Raw genomic sequence first — 20,897 nt, 5'->3', positions numbered from 1 at the left:
AGGGTACCGACCAGGTGACACGGCTGGCCCCGCACCACCCCAGGCACGACAGCACAGCTGCGACCGGATGGCTGAAGGGCGGGTGCCACCCCTCCCGCGGGGGCAGGGGGGTACTCGGGACGGGGGACCGGGGAAGGGGGACTCGGGACGGGGGACGGGGGACGGGGGACGGAGGATGGGGGACGGAGGATGGGGGACTCGGGACGGGGGACTCGGGACGGAGAATGGGGGACTGGGGACGGGGGACGGGGGACGGGGGACGGGGGACGGGGGACGGCAGGAGCAGCACCCAGCTCAGGAGCGGGGGGCGGGGGGAACCCAGCTCGGGGCGGCCCCCACCCGCGCAGCCCGTGTACCTCCCAGCATCTTCTTGGGCGGCAGGGCCGGCACCATGCGGTAGGGGAACTTCTGGAGCAGCAGGTCGTGGAAAACCACGAAGTCGTTGTACCGGCGGCTCACGGAGGCCCCAAAGCGCTGCAGGGGAGCGGCCCCAGCGTGAGGGGCTGCACCTCCCCTGTGCCCCCCTCCCCTTCCACCGGGCCCCGGTGCTAAGCTTCGCCCTCCTCCCACAGGTGGGGGGTGCACCCCGAAAGAGGCGTAGCCGCAGCCCACTTCTGCCATGCCACTCGGACCCGCAGCAAAGCAGACTCCGCAGAGGCACTTCGGGGGCCAAGGCGGGCGCCCGCCACGCCCGGTGCGGACAGTGACAGTTCCTTCCCGCCTTAGGTGTGTCCTCGAGACACCTCCAGGTAACGCTCATGCAGCCGCACAACTGCCTCCGGAACTGACCCGCCTGTCTGAAGCCAGCCGGTCCCCAAACGCGAAGGCCAAGGGGGGCCGATGGGGGACTCCAGTGGCCCTGCCCACAGCCCACTGCGGCCTGGCCGCGGAGGCCCCTGCAAGCGCACGAGACCGGCAGCCCCCTCGGCGGCATGGCCACGTGGGGGAGAAGCCAAGAGCCACGCGGACACGGGCGCCGGCAGCGCCGTTCGGTCCGCAGCCCGTGCCGCTCGGGGACAGCGCTGCCGAGGCTGGGCCCAGCCGTGGGACACTCTGCAAAAGGCCGCGCGACGGGCGGGGGCGGGGCCGGCGGGGCCAGGGGCCCGGGGCGGGGGGGGGGGGGGGAGCAGGCAGAGCACGGAGGACGCTCCGGGCAGCGAAAGCGCCTGTGTGACACTGTCGCGGCTCCGGCTGACCACGCGTCCGTCCCGGCCCACAGAACGGGCAACGCCAAGGGTGACCCCTGACGCCGACGGCGGGCTCGGGTGACAGTGCCGTGCCGACGCAGGCTCAGCAGTTACGACAGGTACACCATCGCGGGAAGGGTGTCGATAACGCGGAGGCTGTGTGTATGGGGTCAGGCAAATCCACACCTTCTGCTCGACTTCGCTGTGACCTAACAAAACTGCCCCCGACTAGAAGGTCTATATCAAACGTTAAACATGCTACATGAAGGAAAAATACGTCAGGTGGGTCCGCCCTTTGGGGATCCCGTGCATTCTGCCACGCTGGTATCTACTCCAGACTCCGGCAGGACGGTGCCAGCCACAGCAAGCGTGTGGCCAGAGTGCTCCCCAACATCAGCAGGCCGCCCCTTCACACGCGTCCCAGGAGGCAGCCTGGGCGAACCCGGCACCTTCTAAAACGTCACCACGAGGCAGTCCGCCTAAGGGACGCGCAGTTCAGGGGGGCTGGAGCAGAGGCCGCTGGTGCACTCACAGGACAGCGGCCCGTCAAGCTGTGGAGATGAGGCCCCGGGAGGAAGGGCGGCGGACCCCCACGCGGCCGACCTCACGGCAGTCGGGCAGGAGGCGAGGCAATGCCACGCCGTCAGCAACGCTGTCCTCGCACTAACTGAGAAGCGACCCCTGCCCTCTGCGCCCAGCCTCCGTCCCCTGGGAGCAGCACGGACAGCATCGGGACGGTCACAGGCTTGTGTCACGGCACTTTAGAGCACAGTGACACAAAACCCGCAGCTCGATCCTCACCGAGCACAGCAAACAGCCATGAGGACAGCTGCCGGTCAGTCCTGAAAGCCGCTGCCCTGGGGTCACAGCTGAGACCCTCCGGCCAGAGCCCCGGCAGCTGTCTGCCGACAATGCCGTGACAGGCAGCTCTCACCGGCCTGTGGCCCGCTGTCTCTGCGAGTCCCCCATAAACACAGTTCCAAAGATGGTGTCAGTTCACCATTTCCAGGATCAGGATGGAAAACGCAATCCACATTTATTCGGGCTGAACCCAGAAATGAAACAACAACGATGAAAGCCAGGCATGCCGTGCCAGGTGCCCAGACTCAGGGTCGGGGGGCCCACAGGGAAGGCAGGCCGCGCGGGGCCTGACAGCGGCACGCGCCAGCCCTGCCCTGCAGACCGGATCCGCTGCTTGGATCCGCATTCTAAGCCTCGGTCGTCCAGCGTCGCAAACCACGCCCAGGCTGGCCTGCCAGGGTTCGCCCCAGCAGACCGGTCGCCCACCGGGACGGGCGTCCTGAGACGCTGCGTCCTGGAGCGCAGGGACGGCGAAGCGAGGCTGAGCCACGAGGCGCAGGGACAGGCCTGCTGGGCGGCGCGGCTCTGACACCCGGTCCTGGGCCTCGGCTCGGCGCCCTGCAGCGCCCTGGCCCTCCTCCGCACACATCCCTGCCCAGACGCGCCCCCCACGCACATGGTCGGTCGGTACCTGGCTGGACACCTCGTACTCCACATGCTTCAGGAAGAGGCCCTTCCTCTCGGGGACGAGGGCCACTTGCACAGTGTCCTTGGCCAGCAGCTCCTGCAGGCTGTGTGGGAGCAGCAGCGGGTTCCCCTGCAGCATCTGCATCCGACCAGGTTCCGGGTCCCTCTGCTCACTCACCTGGGGCACCGGCGAGTCTGCAAGACAGACAGGAAGCGCGGCTCAGAGTGGGGGCTCCCACCAGCTCTCCACGTGTCCACCAGGAGCCAGCTCAGCACGGGGCCTCTGGCCACGTGGCCCGGGCAGACCCCACACGTGCCCAGGTCACACCCATTCCTCATGCTGCGCACTCAACGCCCAGGACCAGGTCCCCTCCTCCGATGGAGCACCCACCCGGACCCGCCCGCCTGCCGAGGCAGCGAGCACTGTTTAGGAAGCAGTCAAATCTCATTTTCAACTTGAGGCAGGAAAAAGAAGCCAAATACATAAAAGTTATGCACACAGAGCAGCCAGTCCTCCTTCGCTCTAGAGTGGAGGCAGGCTGAGGCGAGAGGAGCGGGCCGCATGGCCCCTGCTCCGGCGGTCCCGGCCCGCACTGCTCGCCCTCGCCACGGCAGCTCATACCACAACACCTGCCGCCTGCTTGGCGCTAGGGCTCCTGGCCCTGCTCGCCAAGGACCAAGCCCGAAACCCTCAGCCTCGTTCCGGACAAGAGCTCACCGTGTGCGGCTCACAGAGCCCCAGAAGACAGTTCAGAGATTTTATGCCTAACAAACAAGAAAATCATGTTAAAAAGTCAGTTTGATTTTTAGTACCGAGTTCTAAAAACAAAAAAGTTTATTTGTATTTTCAAAAATTAAGTTGAGGTATGCCACAGGAGGCAAAAAATCTTATTCCAAATAAGTACAACTAAATGTGGACTTCTTTTCCCTTTTCTCCAAATTTCCCATGACGTGGCTGTGCGGCTTTGCACGGTTTGCCCCTTAACGCGGCGTGCGCGAGTCCCGGCCGCGTTCTGAGCGAAGCTGATGGTGGACTGTTCTCACGGGGAACGGGCCCAGCATCGGAGGCTTTACCATGCATCTGCCCTTAACTGACCTCACGGCTTAAGAAAGAAAATAAACGAAGGCCTCGATGTTTACTTGGGACCCCAGGGCCTCGTAAGACCCCCCACAAAACTATGCAGCACGTGCGGGAAGGCAGGGAGCCCAGGCCCGGGCGGCGGGAGGGCACTGGCCTCTGGCTCCCCGCCCCCCCTCCGCGCTCCCCCCGCCCTGCCCCCCCGCACACTCCCACCCCCCTCTGCGCTCCCCCCCGTCCCCCCCAACCCCCCCCCGCACACTCCCACCCCACCTCCGGCCCCCCCCCCGCACACTCCCACCCGCCCCCCTCCCGGCCCCCCACGCCCTCTCCCGCCTCCGCGCACCCTCGACCTCCCGCTCGGGGCATCAGCGCCCGATGACAGCAGCACACAAGCGTAACTTGTTAAAATACAGACACGGACAGGTGTGTGTACTCGTGCATGAGCATGTCCGTGTGCCTGTGTGCGTGAGTGTGTCTGTATGAATTTGTGCACAGGATGGGCTGGGCGTATGTGTCTAAGTACACGCATACGTGTGTGTAAGTGTGTGGGGGTGCGCAGTGTATGAGCAGTGCGAGTACATGTACGTGTGTGTGAGTTCACGTGTATGTGTATATGTGGATAGTGTATGAGTAGTGTGTACAAGTCCATGTGTGAGCGTGCGTGGGTGTGTACTGTATATATTAGTGTATGTACGAGGACGTGTGTGTGTGGGTGTGTAAAGAGTGTGTGTGAGTAGCTTGTGCGCGAGTACATGTGTGTATGACCCGTATGTGTGTATCGGGCGTCCCCCGTATCTCGATGCTGAGGAATGCGTGGAGACCAGAGCTCTAGAAGGTACCTGTTCTCCCAAGGCGCCCCAAGAGCCCAGCCCTAACTACGCGAAGACATCCTGACGGCCCCGAAGCTGTGCGGCACAAGCTCTGCGGAGCCCACACAGGTCCTCAGTCATGAGGCAGCAGGCGCTCCTTAGGCACCCACTCCAGGGCTGCGGTGAGGAGCGGCACGGGGTGGCTGAGGCTGGTAAGCACGGCGCCCCTCTGTCCACCGCTGCCGGGCATGGTCCAGCGAGAACGGGGCTCCTGGCAACTGCGGCCGCACCCCGAGGTTTGGCGGAACGGGCTGGCCCGCAGCGGCACGCGCGCTCCGAGAGGGCGGGGACTCACGGCTTGTCTCGGGCCGGCTGCGGGGCGCACCGCCAGGCACACGCAGGGGCTCCAGGGGACTTACTGACATGCACTGTACTCACAGGCGTGAACACCAGCATCTCCAGAGAAAAGCAGTCGCATTTAGCTACAGCCCTGAATATGTGGAAAAACAGGAAATACTGAGGGTGAAAGGGAAATGGGGGGCAGTGCGCTGACCAGAGAAAACACCTGCAGGTCATCTATCTCACGAGGAACTAGTATCTGGAAGATACAAAGAACTTTTATGACGCAGAGAGAGACTATGCAATTCAAAAACGGGCGAAGGGTTGGCACAGACTGTTCTCCAAAGACCTAGCAATGGCCAGTGAGCACATGGAAAACGCTCGACATTGTCGCCCGTCATGGAAATGCAAGTCCTGGCCACCGCTAGATGCCACTCGCTACGGTGGCTCTGTGCAAACACAAATGACAAGGCCGTCGCGAGTGCTGGAGGGTGCGGAAAACCCTCACGCGGGCTGGCAGGCGATAGGGAGTGCAGCTGCTTCAAACCCAGTCCAGCGGCTGTGCAAAGTGCGGGGCATAGTTACTACAGGACCCGGCGATCCCACCCCAGGAACATCCCCCAAGTGAGAACGAATGCCCACGCGGGACCCGCACGCAGCTGTATGACGCACGAGAGCCAAAGGGCGGAAAAACCCAAATGTCCCTCGACCACCGAATGGATGAACAGAAGGTCCGCCCACACGGTGGAACGTTATTCGGCCATAAAAAGGAAGTACCACCATGCTCCGACAGGGATGAACCCTGAAACAGGATGCCGAGTGAAGGAAGCCAGACACGGGAGCCCCTGCGTGGGCTGGCCCCACCCGCACGGAGTGTCCAGAGGAGGGGGCGCTCCGGGCGGGCGTGATGAGTGCCTGCCTCGGGCTGGGGCTGCGGAAACAGGAGCCCTGCTGGAGAGTGGGGGCCCCTTCGGGGTGCTGACACGCTCTCAGATCCATCACGGTGGAGACGGCACAAGTCTGAACGCACAGAAACCCCTGCGCTGTGCGCTTCGAGCGAGGGGAGTGGGCGGCACGAACCCGATGTCTCTGCAAACCCTTTCGATGAAAACCAACTGCCCTCGGTAAGGACCTTCGAAAGTGTCCCCTCTGCAGAAGCCATGAGACCGCCGGCAGAAGTGGTCAGGATCAGATTTTGCAGAACCCTGGGAACGGACCAAAGGTCTGCGGCAATACAGGGCACATTTCCTGATGCGATCATTAGTTTGTTAAAATGAGGTCACACTGGAGTGGTGGGCCCCTGACGCAAAGCGACTGGGGCTCTTATGAGAAGACACGGTAGACCCAGACACACGGGAGGCCACGTGACGGAGGCGGAGACTGAGGCGCTCCCTGAGGCCAGGGAGCGCAAGGGTGGGCAGGGCCGGGAGCAGAGACAAGAGCCCTCCAGGGGGCCCGGCCGGCAACGCCTGCCTGCACACCTGTGCTCTCCACACGGAGGCCAGCACGTCTCTGCAGTGATAGGCCCCCAGTAGGTGGTGCTTTGTTCTGCAACCACAGGAAACTCACCTAGGGGACTCTCCAAAATCTGCTCTGATTTCCAGAGTTGCCACACTGTGCTATGTACACTGTCCAGTTTTCAACAAAGGTTTACAAGACGCTCACAGAAATGAGCAAGTGTGGCCAAACACAGGGGAAAACAATCCAAAACAAGCATCCAGGGCAAGCCAGGCGTTGAGCGAGGCAGAGACCGTAAACTGGCTGTGTTACGTGTGTCCAGAGCACACAGGAAGCCACCTGCAGAGAGGTCAGGAAAAGTCTGAGAACAATGTGTCACCTTAGGGAACATTGGTAAGCAGAAGTTACAAAAAAGAACAAGATCCAAATTCCAGAGCTGAAACGTTCAATAATTGAAAAGAAAATTTTCCTAGCGAGGCTCCACGCAGAGCCGAGCGGGCAGACTCCACAGACCTGAGGGTCGGTCAGTTGGGATTTTCCAATCTGAGGGGCAGACAGGAAAAAGAACAGGGTGCGTGAACAGGTCCTCAGACCTGTGTGCCACCGACAAGAGTGCCAGCGTGGGCACCCTGGGCGTCCCACAGGCGGGAGGGGGTCGAAAGAACAGCTGAGTAAACAGTGGCCAGAATTTCCCCAAGTTTGATATAAATCATCCAGGAACGCAAAAAAACTCCAACTAAGATAAACTCAAAGGTCACAGTCAGACGCATCATAATGACACTGGCCCAACTGTATGAAGACAGAGAATCTTGAAAGCACCAGGACAAATGCAAAGGCGCCTCGGCGAGGTGGGAGCCGACCTATCGGGGACCACAGGGCCGAGGCGGTGGGGTGACCCAGCCGAAGCGCCAGAAGCCAAAACCGTCAACCCAGCAGCCTGCGGCCAGCAGACCCGCCGGCGAGACGCAAGCCCGCGTGACGGGCGGAAGTGCGGCCGCACAGGGGCCACGTCGCGAACACACGAGGCGGCACGGCGTGCTCCGCACCGTGACCCCTCTTCTCGCTGATTCTAAAGACGACTGCCTGAGGCGATGGTGCCCGTGAGCTCTGGTGGGCGCACCGTCTACACAGATGCAGTTCGTGCGGGGTCCCAGCAGAGGGGCCGGGCTGGAACTGTGCGCGAGCCGTTTCCCGTGCTGCAGAAATGAAACGTGTCAACGCGAGCTGGACTGTGCCGCACGGGACTCTCTCGGCACGCTCCAAGACGACGACAAAACAGGGTACCTGAAACCAGGGGATTAAATGGCGAACTAGAAAATACACGCTTAATGGAGCAAAGGAGGAAAAAGGCGAGGCTGGGGGAGGCGGGGGGAGGCTGGGGGGCGCGGAGGGGGCCCAGCGAAACGCTCACGGGGCGGCTTTCTCTGCTGAGGGCTGGTTATCAGTGCTGGTGCTTTTCCTGCCGACTAACAGCCCAATCCGGAACGTAGATTCAGAAACGACCAGCAAACGACCACACGCTACTGAGGAAGCTGAACTCTGATCACAGGAGAATTTAAAAGGCACGCCGCACTCGAAGACACTGTTCTCGCTCTTCGTGGGGCTCGCGATTCCAAATACCAATCTACTAAACTAGGAAACCCATATTTTTCCTAAAATAATTAAACAAAACGAAAGACAAGCTACACACATGGTCAGGCCCGGAGCGCTCACTGCGGAAAGGGCAGGGTGCACAGGTGACCGCGAAGGTCACTGACGGCCTTCGGTGCTCTCAGCAAACGGGCCACCCCTGAAGACCGGTGCCTGGGCGACGCGCATACCCCTCCCCGCCCCCCCCACCCCTGTCCCCGCAGGCACGGGACGGGCTGGACCAGGGTGCCAGCCAGGCCCCATGCTAGGCGGCCGGGGGCAGAGGGCGGGTCCGGCCTCAGATACAGGCCGAAATCCAGTCCGTTACTCCCTAGCTGTGCGGCCCAGCGCATGACCTCTGAGCTGATAATCAGTAAGACGGGGCCAGGACGCCAGCCCTGGGCCCCGCCAGCACCAGCCTCTCCCACAGCACTCCCTCCCCACTCCAGCCCTGTCAGCACGGAGGTCTCCACTATGGGATTCGGACTTGACCCGCACCCTGGAGTGGGAAGCCCTGGCCTTGAAAGGCCACTCACTGTCCCTGAGACACTGGGCAGGGCAGTAACCCTCACACCTGCAGGCCGAGCACCTCGGGCTACTGCCGCCCTGCAGCGGTGGCCCTGTGGGGGCAGAGCGAGGCCGAGGCCGCAGAGCTGATGATAACTCCAAGGAAGCGCTCAGTGACCCAGGCGCATGGAGCTGCTTCCAGCTCCGATCACAGCCTTCCGTAAGCCGCACTGTTATTCTGAAGTCAACAAGCTGTTCTCAGGAAGGGGAAGCAGAAGTTTCCTCGTCCTTATCACGGCTGTGGCCTCAGACATGAGAACCCGGCAGTGCCGTAGCCAGGGGACGCCAGGCGCACCCCCGGGTGACGGGAAACAGAGCCGTCACCCCTGCAGGAGGCTCTCACCGCCAGCTTGTGGGGTGTCCCTGACTCAGGGGCTCAGTTAAACACGCACTCTTCACGGCCTTGTCTTCGTTTTTCTCTTAAAAACTTACGTGACATTGCGATACTGCAAACAAAGTAAAACCACTCGGACCCTACGGTCCGCAGACGGCCACGTTCGCTTCGCGCTGCGCTCTCCGCCTGCACCGGGCTGGGACAGACGATTCCGTCAATATCCGTGTGTTTCTGCGTGAGCACGTGTCTCTTTAAAATTTCTGTAACAGCCGAAACCTCCCATGTTCTCAGCCACTCAGCTCATCACTGCGGACACTTCGCTTCCGCGCTCTGTCGCCGAACGCGCCCTCCAAACACATTCGCGTTTGGCTTAACGCAAACGCACGTGAGGGGAACAGCGCCGGACCCCGCGGCGCTGCCGCAGAGACTCGCTGGCCACGCCGCGCTGCCACGGCTTCTGAAGAGCGTCCGCAACGAAACGGCGCCCACGCACGCCCGCCCCCGCCCCGGCCCCGTCTGCTGACGGCGTCGCTGCTGCGCAGGTCCTGGCGCTTTCTCCACGTTGAGTCCATAAAACATGTGAGAATGTTTGACGTAATTGCGTATGAGAACCACGGCCACTTCCCTTCCCCGCCGGCCCTCTAAACCCGTTTAGACTGAAGCAAGCGGGCGGAAGAGCGCACACGTCCAAGCCGCCCGCCCAGCGACCCCACGGGCCAGTGCGACAAACGGCGCCCGGAGGGGTCGCCAGCAGCGAGCCACACGCCGCCCGCCCACGGTGGCCGCCGAGCCCCGTCTCCTGCTTGCCTCAGGCACAGAATCCGGCCGTGCTCCTGCTCCTGCCAGGGCCTCGCGGGGCTGCGGGCGGCGGCTCCCACCGCCAGCACCCGCCGTGGGCCGGGCCGTCGTCCACTGCTGCCTCCGGCACCCGGGCGGTGCCCAGGGTGTCCCCGCACGCACCTAACCTAAGGATGCGCTGCTGGGCCCCAGGGTCTCCCCGTTCTCCGGACCGGCCCAGCCGGCCCGCACGCCGCGGCACTCTGGCCCACCGCCTCCTCCCCGCAGCGTGAGCCCGCGCCTCTTTCGAGCAGGTATAATTAATTCACCACTTTATCTGGACTTTTTTCCTTCTACATCGCCAGCCCTAAGAAGTTAAGGTTACTACCTGTAGTGACGGCATGATATCTTAGGTGTGGAACGAAAAATCACTCGGCCGTTCTATTAACTGCTTCCTGCTATCCTAAATAGTCGGAAAGAGATCCTCATTCGCCAGCTGCTCTGTGGTACCTCCTCCTCTCCAATCCCACATCCTTTCCTGCCGACAGATGCGCTCAGGGACACCTGCCCCAGAAACCCACCTCAGAGACTCACAGTGCTCAACTCACCTCAGCCAGCTGCTGGGTCCACCCCAGCAGCACCTACCAAGAAAAGGCAAAAACTTAGCTTCTTAAATCAGGATCAGAATGGCAATCACTTAACGCAAGGCGCCCTCGAGCCTACTGCCACCCCGAAAAGAGTCCTGTCACCCTTTTCAGTCAGCGCCTGCTCCCTCAGCTCCCCTCTCTCCAGCCGCAGTGGCTTCCTCGCTGCCCCCTAAACACAGCATGTACCGGCCGACCTCGGAGCCCTCGCACTGAGGCCCCTTCTCCCAGAGACACCCTTTCCCCAGCCCCTGCCCAGCCAATCCCTGCCCCCCAAAACTCGGCTCGGCGACGTGCTCCCCAGGCCCCAGTGGGCGCCCGCTGACCCCGCCGCTGTCACGACCGGCTTGCTGGAGGACAGGCACCGGGACACCCGCGTGCAGGGGTGGCCACCGCTGAAGCAGCAGCCATTCCCAGTGGAGCCTCTGTGTCCGGACGCTTCCTGGATGCTCTACGTGACGCCCCTAAGCCTGCAGCACTCTGAGCAGGTGCCGCGAGCCCGCTTTACAGACGTGAGCACTGGAGGCCCCGCTGGCAATGCAGCGGCCGAGGTCACAAGGCGAGCACGGTGACCGGAACTTGCAGCAGGCTACCCTGTGTCCCCTCCATGATTGATGCAACCCCACGATGCCCACGTGAGGGGCAGGAGCGGAGGTAGATGGCCCCCTTGCGGACCCGAGTCCCCCAGGACTGTGAACGGGCAGCTCGCCACCCTGCACTCAGTGTCCCCATCTCGGAAATGGGGACAAGCCCATGCACATTACTGTCTGGTTGCAAGAATTAAAAAAAATACGTGCGGCGCCTGGCCCCGCACCTGGTGTGCCTCATTTCCACGTGAGAGGGCCGGACGCCGGACGCCGCGCTCCCAGCCCAGAGCACAGACCAGGAGCGTCGCGGGCCAGGGGACAGCGCTCCCTCAGGCACCGGGTTCGACCACATGACAATAGCACCTTGTTCTCATCAAGAGCCCCAACTCCCGAAGTCCCGCTGGTGAGCGCTGACCACGGACTGTCCCAGGGCGGCCAGGGGGCCGTGCGAGCCGCTCACGCGGACGCACCGACGGGGTGCTGCTGGCTGTGAGCGGCCGTCCCTTCCCGAGCGAGAGCCGGGGACCAGACCCACGGGGACGTCGCTGGCTTGCTCTTCAGGAAGCTTAAGCTGGAGCTGACCACGGCCCGTTGGATGACTCCTCTGACTGAGATCAGAGCAGAGCGGGCAGCAGGGGACCGCCAGCCGACCCTGTCTCTGAAAGGGCTGTGCAGCTGCGTCTGCCCCACAAAACACCTCCAGCTTCTGTTTGGGGGACGCTCAGGGAGGCCCGATGATTTTTCCCAGGATTTAAAAGGAATACTGGTTTAGCTAATTTGGGGGATCTTATAATAACTTATAAAGTAGGAGTTCAAAGCACCACCTACTCCCCCAAAAAACCCTCATCTCTGTTTAACTGAATTCAATCTGTTTTTGGATTTTGTTCCTTTTTTAAACTGCCACCCTGGGTCTGACAGAGACCCAGGTTTCCTAGGGCCCTTTGACATGAAAGGGAAAAGGCTCCAACATGTCAGACTGGACTAAGCATGCCTGGACCCCGGGGCAGGCTACCTGGAGAACCGGCATTCTCGGCCAGGTTAGGTGCTTTCGACAAACTTCCGAGCAGTCGCCCAGCATCAAAGCCCAGGCAGATACGATTAGATCCGTTTAAACAAATGCTTACGACCTACTAAGGGGGTCGTGAGGAGAGACCGAGCCCCTGCCTTCCAGCGGCCTGCAGCGTGGACAACCGGGCACCGTCCCCCAGGAAGCTAGCGCCCCCCCGGAGGGCGCGGGCGCAGGCGCGTCGGGCGCTCGGAACCCGTCACGGCAGGGAAAGCGTGCATCAGTTTTTTCCCACAGCTAAATCCGCACTGAGTTCGGAGGCCTCGTTTCTGTGCGAAGGAGGCAGGCTCGCTCCCGGCGGCTCCCAGCTCCAGGGCCGGCTCCCGGCCGTGTGGGACCCTCACGGGACGAGGGTGCTCGGCCTCGCCTCAGAGCCGGGGACGCCGCTGCCTGAGAGCGACGGCGCTGGACTCAGCCAGGCACGAGCTCGGCCTGGCGCCCCGTCCCCAGGCTGCAGGACCGTTTTCCGCAGACGTGGCCAGAGCTTCGGCCCCCACTGTGCAAGGAGTGGCTCCCGCAGAACCGCCCTGGCACACATCGCCCTGCCGACAGGGCCCCCACTGTGAACCCTGCCATCACCGTAAAGTGCGCCTCCTCTCTGAACAGAATGGCTTCAGGCGGACTTGTGAGCACGGCCACAAGTAGCATCTCGCTGTTAAAAAACAAAACAAAAAAACCCAGAAAGGGGACAGCTCTGTGTCAGGGGATGGCTGGGTGAGGGAACCCTTCACAGAAGCCCATCGGGGCGAGCACGCGAGGCCACCCTACGTGACTGCAGCAGGGGGGCACCACCAGCCCAGCCAGCCGGCGCCCGACGCCTGCATGTGAACCAGCCCCCCGCTCACTAGCTGTGCGGACAGGACCGCTGGCCCACGTGCCCCACCTGTAAGGTGGCCGTGATGAGACCGCGTCCCTCCCGGGCCACCGTGACGGCCGGGCCGCTTTCCACGCAGGGCACCGGCAGAGCGCCCGGCACACGGCACGTTGCCCAGGGGGCTCAGTTCCCAGCACGGCCACATCACCGGCCTCTCCGCAAGCTTGCCCCGCAACGTCCACCAGGGAGGCAGGGGCGGGGACACCTGCCACTCGCGACCACGCCGCCTCAGGGGAAGCACGAGGCCGCCGCAGGCGACTCGGCTGACTTCGGATTTCTGCAGACGCCCCTGGGGGCCCCCATTCGCTGTCTCTCAGAGGAGGAGGACGAGCGGGCACGGGCCACGCACACACACGGACCTCGCTCAGCGTGTCGGGAGCTGAGCACGCGGTGCCACACAGCGCCAGCACCAAGTGGCCAGTTCTGGGAAAGCCGACCCACCGCCAGCCTCGACTGGAAGTGCTCAGGCGCTGCGAGTTGAAACTCGGGTCCTGAAGATAACTAACTGTGCTAAGTCGGGGGCGTCACCTGCCTTTCCTCTGCAGCAAATGGCCTGTGCAAAGAGATACTTTTAGAAGCAGGTGGGGCTCCCAGACATCCCCCCTGCCACACTGCAGGTGCCAGTGGCCCCGGAGTCTGGGTCCTGCTTCCTGCTGATGCCAGTGGCCCCTGAAACAGCTGGGCACGCCGGCGCCCTGGGCCAGTGCCAACGACGCTCAGACACGGACGTCGGACACGGCAGGAGCGGGGCTCCCCGTCGGGGGGATGCTGGCACCATGACACGCAGAACTCACTGAAACACCCTTCGATGATAGCTGGCGTGGGGAGTTAAGGGCCCCAAATTCCTACAAGACTATTTTAAAACAAGATCCTTCGCGCCCACCTTTGCTGACCAAGCTGCATGTTGTTGGCAAGTCCAATTAACGTCCTAGGGTGTCGGGTCTCCCCCAACATTTTCTACTGTGAAAGAGGTAACACAAATAAAGGGGACAGCCTAACAGAACCGTGTATGACGACCACACGTGGAACCACATCTGAGTCAAAACTTGAAAGACCACCAGCACCCCGGACGCCCCCTTGTCCTGCACCCCTGTGGAGCGAAACCCGCCCCCACCGGAGGGGACCACGGCCCGCCACGGTGTCTCCCTCACTCTTCACACACAGTCACATCACACGTGTCGTTCGCATGGTTCTGAACCTGGTATAAACTGACAACATCCTCGGCAGAGGGCGAAGAGACTCGCTCCTTGTGTTTGCAAAGAGCCGCTGAACAGGACATCACGCGGACACCTGCCTGGCTCCTGATGCCTAGCAAACGAGTTTCCTAAAACTTGGATCCAGCGAGCACAGCTGGCGGCGGTGGCTACCTCTAGGCTGGGCAACTAGCTTGGCGGGAGAGGGACAGTTTTCAACAGTGATTCGGTTCCTGGAAAACACGGCAAGCGATTCTTTAACTTGAAGTTTATGACATTAGCACTTTAGAAGTACAAATATTATGTTCCTGGATGCACTATTAGGCAGATATTAAATAGAAAATTATGAAAACGGTTTTCACCAGCGCAGGAAAACATTGCATGAAAAGAACGCACTGCGGAGGAGGCTGTGAGAGGCTCACACGCAGCGGCCGCGCAGAGCAACGGAGTCCCAGGAGGGCTCCCCGGGCCAGCGGTGCTCGTGGTTCCGTCACTGTACCACGCACTCCTCGGAGCGCCCGTTCACACCCAGCACGAAAGGGTCTGGTTTGGTGACAACTCATTCATAGGGCTTCTCAGAAGACGGCCTGACCAACACGATCAGTCTGACATTCCTGGGAACTTCCTGGGAACGTCTCGGGGACCCTCTCGGAGCCCGTGCCTAACCACGACCCTCTCCAGGCCCTGGGACGTCCTCACACTTGCTGAGCGTACGAACTCCAGATCGGTGATGGGTGCTGAGCCGCGCCGCCACCCCACGCCTGCCCCCCACACACACCCCACCAGCCGCGTGCTCTCCCGCAACCTGCCAGCGAGAACTGCAGGAAGTGGCACCTCGGACCCCCGCGCTCAGCTCACAGAACGCCCGGCTCCCCGCCCTACGCGGTATTTTAATACTGACGTTTTCCCAATGGGCGTCTGCTCCTTAAGTCTGCTTGTGATTTCCTAATGGTTCTATAACAAAAAAAGTGCAAAGGGTGAACACATCACAGTTCTTCAGAGGGCAACGTTACCCTCGCCTCTAGTGGGGTGTGGGCCCCCCACCTGCACCCCCGAGGCTTTCATCCCGGGGTCGGCCCCCTTAGCACGCGGAGGCCCCGCGCTGCTGTGCAGGCTACCCTGACCACGCTCAGTCGCCTCCCGTCACCCCAGCAAACGCGATGAGCAAAGCAGCTTTTCTGTGCCGCGTTTTTCTCAGGAAGGAAAAATAACACCCAAACAGAATTCCCCCACCCGGAACACACCACTTTCTTGCTAACCACAAATTCTGCCAAAATCAGTTCTACATAATAATGCTTTTAGTTGGTTCCTCTTTCCTCAAATGGACACATTTTACCTTGCAAATTGTGTGTGTGTGTGCGCGCGCGTGTGTGTGTCAGAGAGGGCAGAGAGTTAAAAAACCCATTACACAAACTTAAATAATATTCACATAGCTACCACTGTAACCAAAACAAAATGAGATACTACCCTAAAAACTTTATGATAAAAACGCAGTTCTATTCCAACATCTGAGCCCCTTCACCATAGCAGAGATCATTCTAGACACTGGGATGTGAAGGAAAATAACAGTTTCCGCCCGTGATGAGCTGGCACTGGAAATGTGTGTCGTGGAGGGAAAAGGACGGACAGGAAGGTTTTTGCCTGAATGCAAACAGCACTGTGAAGTGTAATTGAATCACAGTCCAGTGCACACATCCTAAGTGACAGCTCAGTGGATCCTGACATGTGCACGGGCAGAGAAGCAGGCTAGAGGTGGTGACTGGAGCATGGAGGGCCCGGAAATTGCCCAGGCAAATCGCCCAGGCGTGCAGACGGCGGGGGCAGGGCAGAGTTCACACCTGACCCCACACACAGCCAGGAAGCATCAGGAGGGTTTGCAAAGACAAATGGCCCGGGGCTTCCTAGCCGGATGGAATGAGCGGAATGAAGGCAGCCGAGCAGGAGCCGAAGCCTGCCGTGCGGGCCAGGCGTGCGAGACTGCGGGCACACGGTGGCGGCCGGCACGCATCCCCAGCCGGGCCTGTCGCAACCCTCGCCAGGCCGATTAGACAAGCACGCACTCTCTGCCGTTCTTTTTTTTAACCTTTGTTTCCAATTACACTTGACATTCAATTTCACATTAGTTTCAGGTGTACAGCATAGTGGTTAGACGTTTATGTGACTTACAAAGTGATCCCCCAATTAGCCTAGTTCCCACCTGGCACCGTAACTAGTTATCACCCTTTACTAACCACGTTCCCTGCCCCGTACTCCGCACCCCGTGACTGTGCTGTATCTGCCACTGTGCACTTCTGGACCCCGTCGCCTTTGGCACCCGGCACCCGGCGCCCAGCCTCCTCCCGTCTGGCAACCATCAGTATGTCCTCTGCATTTATGAGTTTGCTGCTGTCTTGCCTGTTTATTTGTTTTTGTTTTTTTTTTTTAGATTCCAATATACATGAAATCATGTAGTATTTGTCTTCCTCTGATTTATTTCATTTAGCGTAACATCCTCTTGGCCCTTCTATGTTGTCACAAACGCCAAGACTTCATTCCTTTTTAATGGCCAAGTAGTATTCCATTGCACTACCAATAGTGTTTGCCTTTGTCAATGAGAATTTTTTTCTTTGCGATATTTTCTTATTCATATTATTTATTTTTCTCTCCTTCTTATTGAAGTCCTTTTGCCATCTCTTGTGATACTGGTTTGGTGGTGATGAACTCCTCCAGCTTCTTATCTGGGATCATTCTTTGCCATTATTTTAAGTCACAATCATTGAGCTTTTTATAACTTCACAACAGGCCCTGAAATAAACCCTCATCCTGCACAGTCAAGGAACAGAATGTTCTGGTCTATCATCTATTTTGATAGTTATAACTTCAATTTAAAATCCACAGAGAGTTTATGTCCAAACCACAAAAAGAATTGCTACAAATCAGTAAGAAAAAAACAATCCCATATAAAAATGGGCAAAAGATATCAATAGTCAGCTCAGAGAGGCCATCCAAGGTAAAAATACTACAAGAAACTAAACCTCCTTAATAATCAAGAATATGCAAATTAAAACAAAAATAAAACACTTAATTTTCCTAAGTCTGAAAGGAGTTGTAAAAATGATATTTTGTGTTGATGAGGTTATGGGGAAAGGATGCTTTTAATACACTGCTATTATAAGTATAAACTGGCAACAGTCACCAAAGAGGATAATGTGTCAGTATCCGTTAAGACGGAGTGTGCAAGCCGTATGACCCAGCAATCCTGCTCCTAGCATATCTATCTACTAGTGGCCGTCAGGATAATGCCCTCCAAAGATGTCCATGTCCTAACCTCTGACCTGTGAATCTGAAAGGTTGCAAAGCAAAGGGTGATGATGAGAGCTACGGAGGAAATTCAGGTTGCTAAGCACCAGACCTCAAAGCAGGGGAAAGTTGTGGATTTTGCAGGCGGATCCAATGTAACCCGAGGGGTCCTTACAAGTGGAAAAGACAGGAAGAACCAGAGGGATGACAGCTCAGGAAGGATTTGGCCCAGGGCTGCTGGAGAAAGGGCACCCTCAGCCAAGGAACGCCAGAGGCCCCTGGAGGTGGGAAAAGCACAGAAGGCATGTCTCCCCCAGGGGCCTCCACTAAGGGTGCAGCCCTGAACATACCTGGATTTTAGCAGAGACACCTGTTTTTAGTGACTCATCTCTGGAACTGTGAGGTGATGAATTTGAGCTGCTTAAGCCACTAAAAGTGTGGCGATTTGTTACACTTTTGGCAGCAGTAGAAGACTAATACGCCACCCTAGGGAACCACGGGTGGCATGCACAAGCAGGTGCATGTTTTCTGAGTACACGGAGTCACAAATCAACCTGTAACAGTGGTCTCCTCTGGTTAAGAGGGGCGACTGAGATGGGGGAGAGTTTAACTTCATCTATAATGTTCTTTTTTAAGAAAGAAAGAAGGAAAGAAAGAAAGAAGGAAAGAAAGATCGTCCATGTATCGTATAATTGAAAGTTTAATTCCTAGGAAGGGGGTTACCACTCACGGCTTACGCCTCAAAGAATTCGAGTATAAGACTCAGTGCTGGAGGCCGCAGTGAACAGTGTTTTTTTCTGACACTTCCAAAGGTACCAGAGACCTAGACCTCGCCGTCCCCACAGCTAACACTGACAGGGGGCGCTGGCTGTGCAGACGCAACACCAGAGAAGAGGAGATTCGTTGTATGTCCGAGCTTCAACGAGTCACAAATCAACCTTTGCTAAGGAGTGAGATAGACACATATATCGTCCTTGGACAAAATGCACTGACTCCAGGTTTCTCGACTCGAGCTCACCCAACCTTGATCCCAACATACCTCTTAAAAGTTGCCCACGTGGGGCAACTTGGATTTTCCCTGTGTTAAAAAAGGTTTGCTCCACCACTTGGCCTGCCTCACAGGACGGGTGAAGGTTTGAGATGGAATGGAATGAGATGACGTGCTGTCCACCGGTTCTGAACCCTGCTTGGAGTCTCACTCTGTAAAGTGAGACGTGCTACACCATCCATTCTACAAACACGCCCAATAAAACCGCCCAGGCCCAAGGAAGGCCACCTGCCTGGGAAGTCCCCGGGGCAGTATCAGAGAGCTCTTCCTCACTTAAATGACACCAAAACGGCAGCCAGCAGGGGAGTCCTCCATGAAACGCCTAGGTAAAAGTCCCTTCCCCTACAAAGACCACATCCAGAAACTCTGAAATGCTTGACAATCCAGGGGGAAGAAGAGTTCCCACTCAATCGAAAACCCCCATTTCCAAGTGTGACCAGCCAAAGGCTCCAGTATGGGGCCCTGGTATAGGTGGGGCAGAGCGGCCCACACTGGGCTCAAACATATGACCTCATGAACACAATGTTCTAAGCAACAGTGACAGCCATCACATGCTTCCCCTACACAGCACCAAGTGAAAGGAAAATAACTAAAGACCAATGAGGGGGGCTGTCTAGACTCGGACTCACCCAGGGACTTTCTATCCGGCAGGCTAATCCAGTGCAGAGGTCCCCCAACCCCAGCAGCTTCACTGCCACCCCAGCATCCCTTGCCTCCGGAATGAATAAACTAAGGTCCCTCCAGAACTCACTTGAAGCGTAGCCTCCTCAGGGACAGCTTGCCAGATCCCCCAGGCGGAGTCCCCCAACTTTGTTCCCCCTTTCCAAGAAGAAACAGTAAGCCGCACCAAAATCCACCTCTTCAGCAGGTAGAGGGGCTGGGGGGACATTTAAATAGGGAAACCCTAGAAAAGCTAAGCATGCTTTTTGGCGTTTGTGCTCATCCATTAAGAAAAGCGCTTAGAGAGAAATATGGCCGGTTTACAGATGAGGACACACAGTCCTGCGCGTCCGAAGGGCTTGCCGCGCCCGCCCAGGTCCAGGGGCTGCGCCCCAGGCGGCCGGACAGGGCGACACCGCAGGACGCGTGGGGTGGGGGGCCCGCTGACCGGGGGCTCGGGACAGTCCCGGGGAGACGCAGCCCAAAGCACGGGGCCACGCGCGCTCCGGGGAGTGGGAGAGGAGAAGGGACCCGGGGGGGGGGGGCGCCAGGCGTCCGGGACAAGAGGTGAGCCGAGGGCTGCGGGGTCAAGGGCGGCGCGGGCCCAGGTGGGCCGCCAGCCCGCCGGACCGCCCTACCTGCCGCCAGCGGGTCCTCCTCCTCCGCTGCCTCCGCCTCAGCTGCCACCGCGACTGCCGCCGCCGGCAGCCGGTCCATCGCACACGCCAGTCATGTGAGCGCGCGCCACGTGACTTCCTCCGCGCCCGCCCTACGCGCCTCTTCGGGGCCTGGCCGCGCCACGCCCACTCTGCGCCTCGCCACGCCCGCGCCCGGCCGCGCCACGCCCACTCCGCGCCTCGCCACGCCCACGCCCGGCCGCGCCACGCCCACTCCGCGCCTCGCCACGCCCCCGCCACGCGGCTGCGGGGAGGACAGGGTTGCGCTCCGAATCCGCGCGCTCCCGCCGCCCTGCGTGCGCCGCAACTCCCCGCGGGTTCTCCGCGCGCTCCGGTCGCCCCCCGGCTCGCTCCCCACCCGTCCTCGGTAGTCACCCACCCACTCGCTCATTCACACGCTCACCCCATCGCCCGCTTCCTCGCCACTTCCTCATTCGTCTACCCACGCGCGCGCGCCCCTGTCCCGCACTCGCTTGCCCATTCATTCACCAGCTCACTCGTCATCATCAGCGCGTTTACTCACCCTCATTCATTCGTTTGCTTTCCACCCGCTCGCACTCCAGGCTCCTGGCTGCCGCCTGCAGGGCAGGCAGGCCCGTGCTGGGTGCTGTCCGTGCGAAGACGCGCGGGTACCTTCCCCGAGATGGGCGACGGACGCGGGACCCGAGCGGAGGAAGCGTCCTGGCTGTTCCCAAACAAGGCTGCGGGGGAGCACCGCAGGTGAGGGTCCCTGGCCCTGCGGGGTGAAGGGACCCTGGATGGGGTAGAGCCTGAGTCGATGCTGTAGAAGCTGTACGAATGAGGAGTAAGGCACGGGAGCCAGCACCTGCAAATGCGGTGGTCTTCCTGGAGCTAAGTGTCGGTGGGGAGGGCCGGCGGCCAATGGCAGAAGAGGAAGCTGGAGCTGCTAGTAGGGCCGTGTGAGGGTCCAGACCTCTCAATACTGATGCCGACCGACGCCAGGGGTTGTCCCAGCATTCAAGAGCCTGGCCCCCTGCCTGGGTCCTAGGAGGGCTCTGTGAGTAGTTAGTGCCCCTGGCTAAGGCCACTGGACCCTTCCTCAGTTACAGGTCACCACACTGAGGACATCTATGTGATCTGGCATCCCCTACCCATAACCCAAGAAGTGCCTCCTTCTCCAGATGGGCATAGGGCAGCTTTCCCAAGTCACAGTGGAACACTGCAGGGTCCTGTGACATG

At 59.7% G+C, this 20,897-nt stretch overlaps 1 protein-coding gene across 4 annotated transcripts in view; it reads right to left on the bottom strand.

The window, feature by feature from the left end:
• SNX8 (sorting nexin 8) overlaps positions 1-19,767 on the bottom strand; it is a 28,245-nt gene extending 8,478 nt beyond the window's left edge. For 3 of the 4 annotated variants that reach the window (XM_016119119.2, XM_016119120.2, XM_016119114.2), the window contains exons 1-3: positions 19,659-19,767; positions 2,680-2,870; positions 357-474 (exon numbers count right to left, since the gene is read on the bottom strand). In XM_016119119.2, the coding sequence (XP_015974605.2) occupies positions 357-474; positions 2,680-2,870; positions 19,659-19,737 (388 nt within the window). In that variant the 5' untranslated portion in view covers positions 19,738-19,767. Of the gene's footprint in view, positions 1-356; positions 475-2,679; positions 2,871-3,393; positions 3,441-19,658 lie in introns of all 4 variants that reach the window. The other variant, XM_036224939.1, reaches the window with a different exon arrangement.
• Positions 19,768-20,897: the final 1,130 nt, after the last annotated feature.

Source organism: Rousettus aegyptiacus, unplaced genomic scaffold, assembly GCF_014176215.1.
Source record: "Rousettus aegyptiacus isolate mRouAeg1 unplaced genomic scaffold, mRouAeg1.p scaffold_m13_p_7, whole genome shotgun sequence".
NCBI lineage: Eukaryota > Metazoa > Chordata > Mammalia > Chiroptera > Pteropodidae > Rousettus > Rousettus aegyptiacus.
The sequence above is the reverse complement of the archived record's forward strand: the minus strand, read 5'-3'. Positions and strand labels throughout refer to the sequence as shown.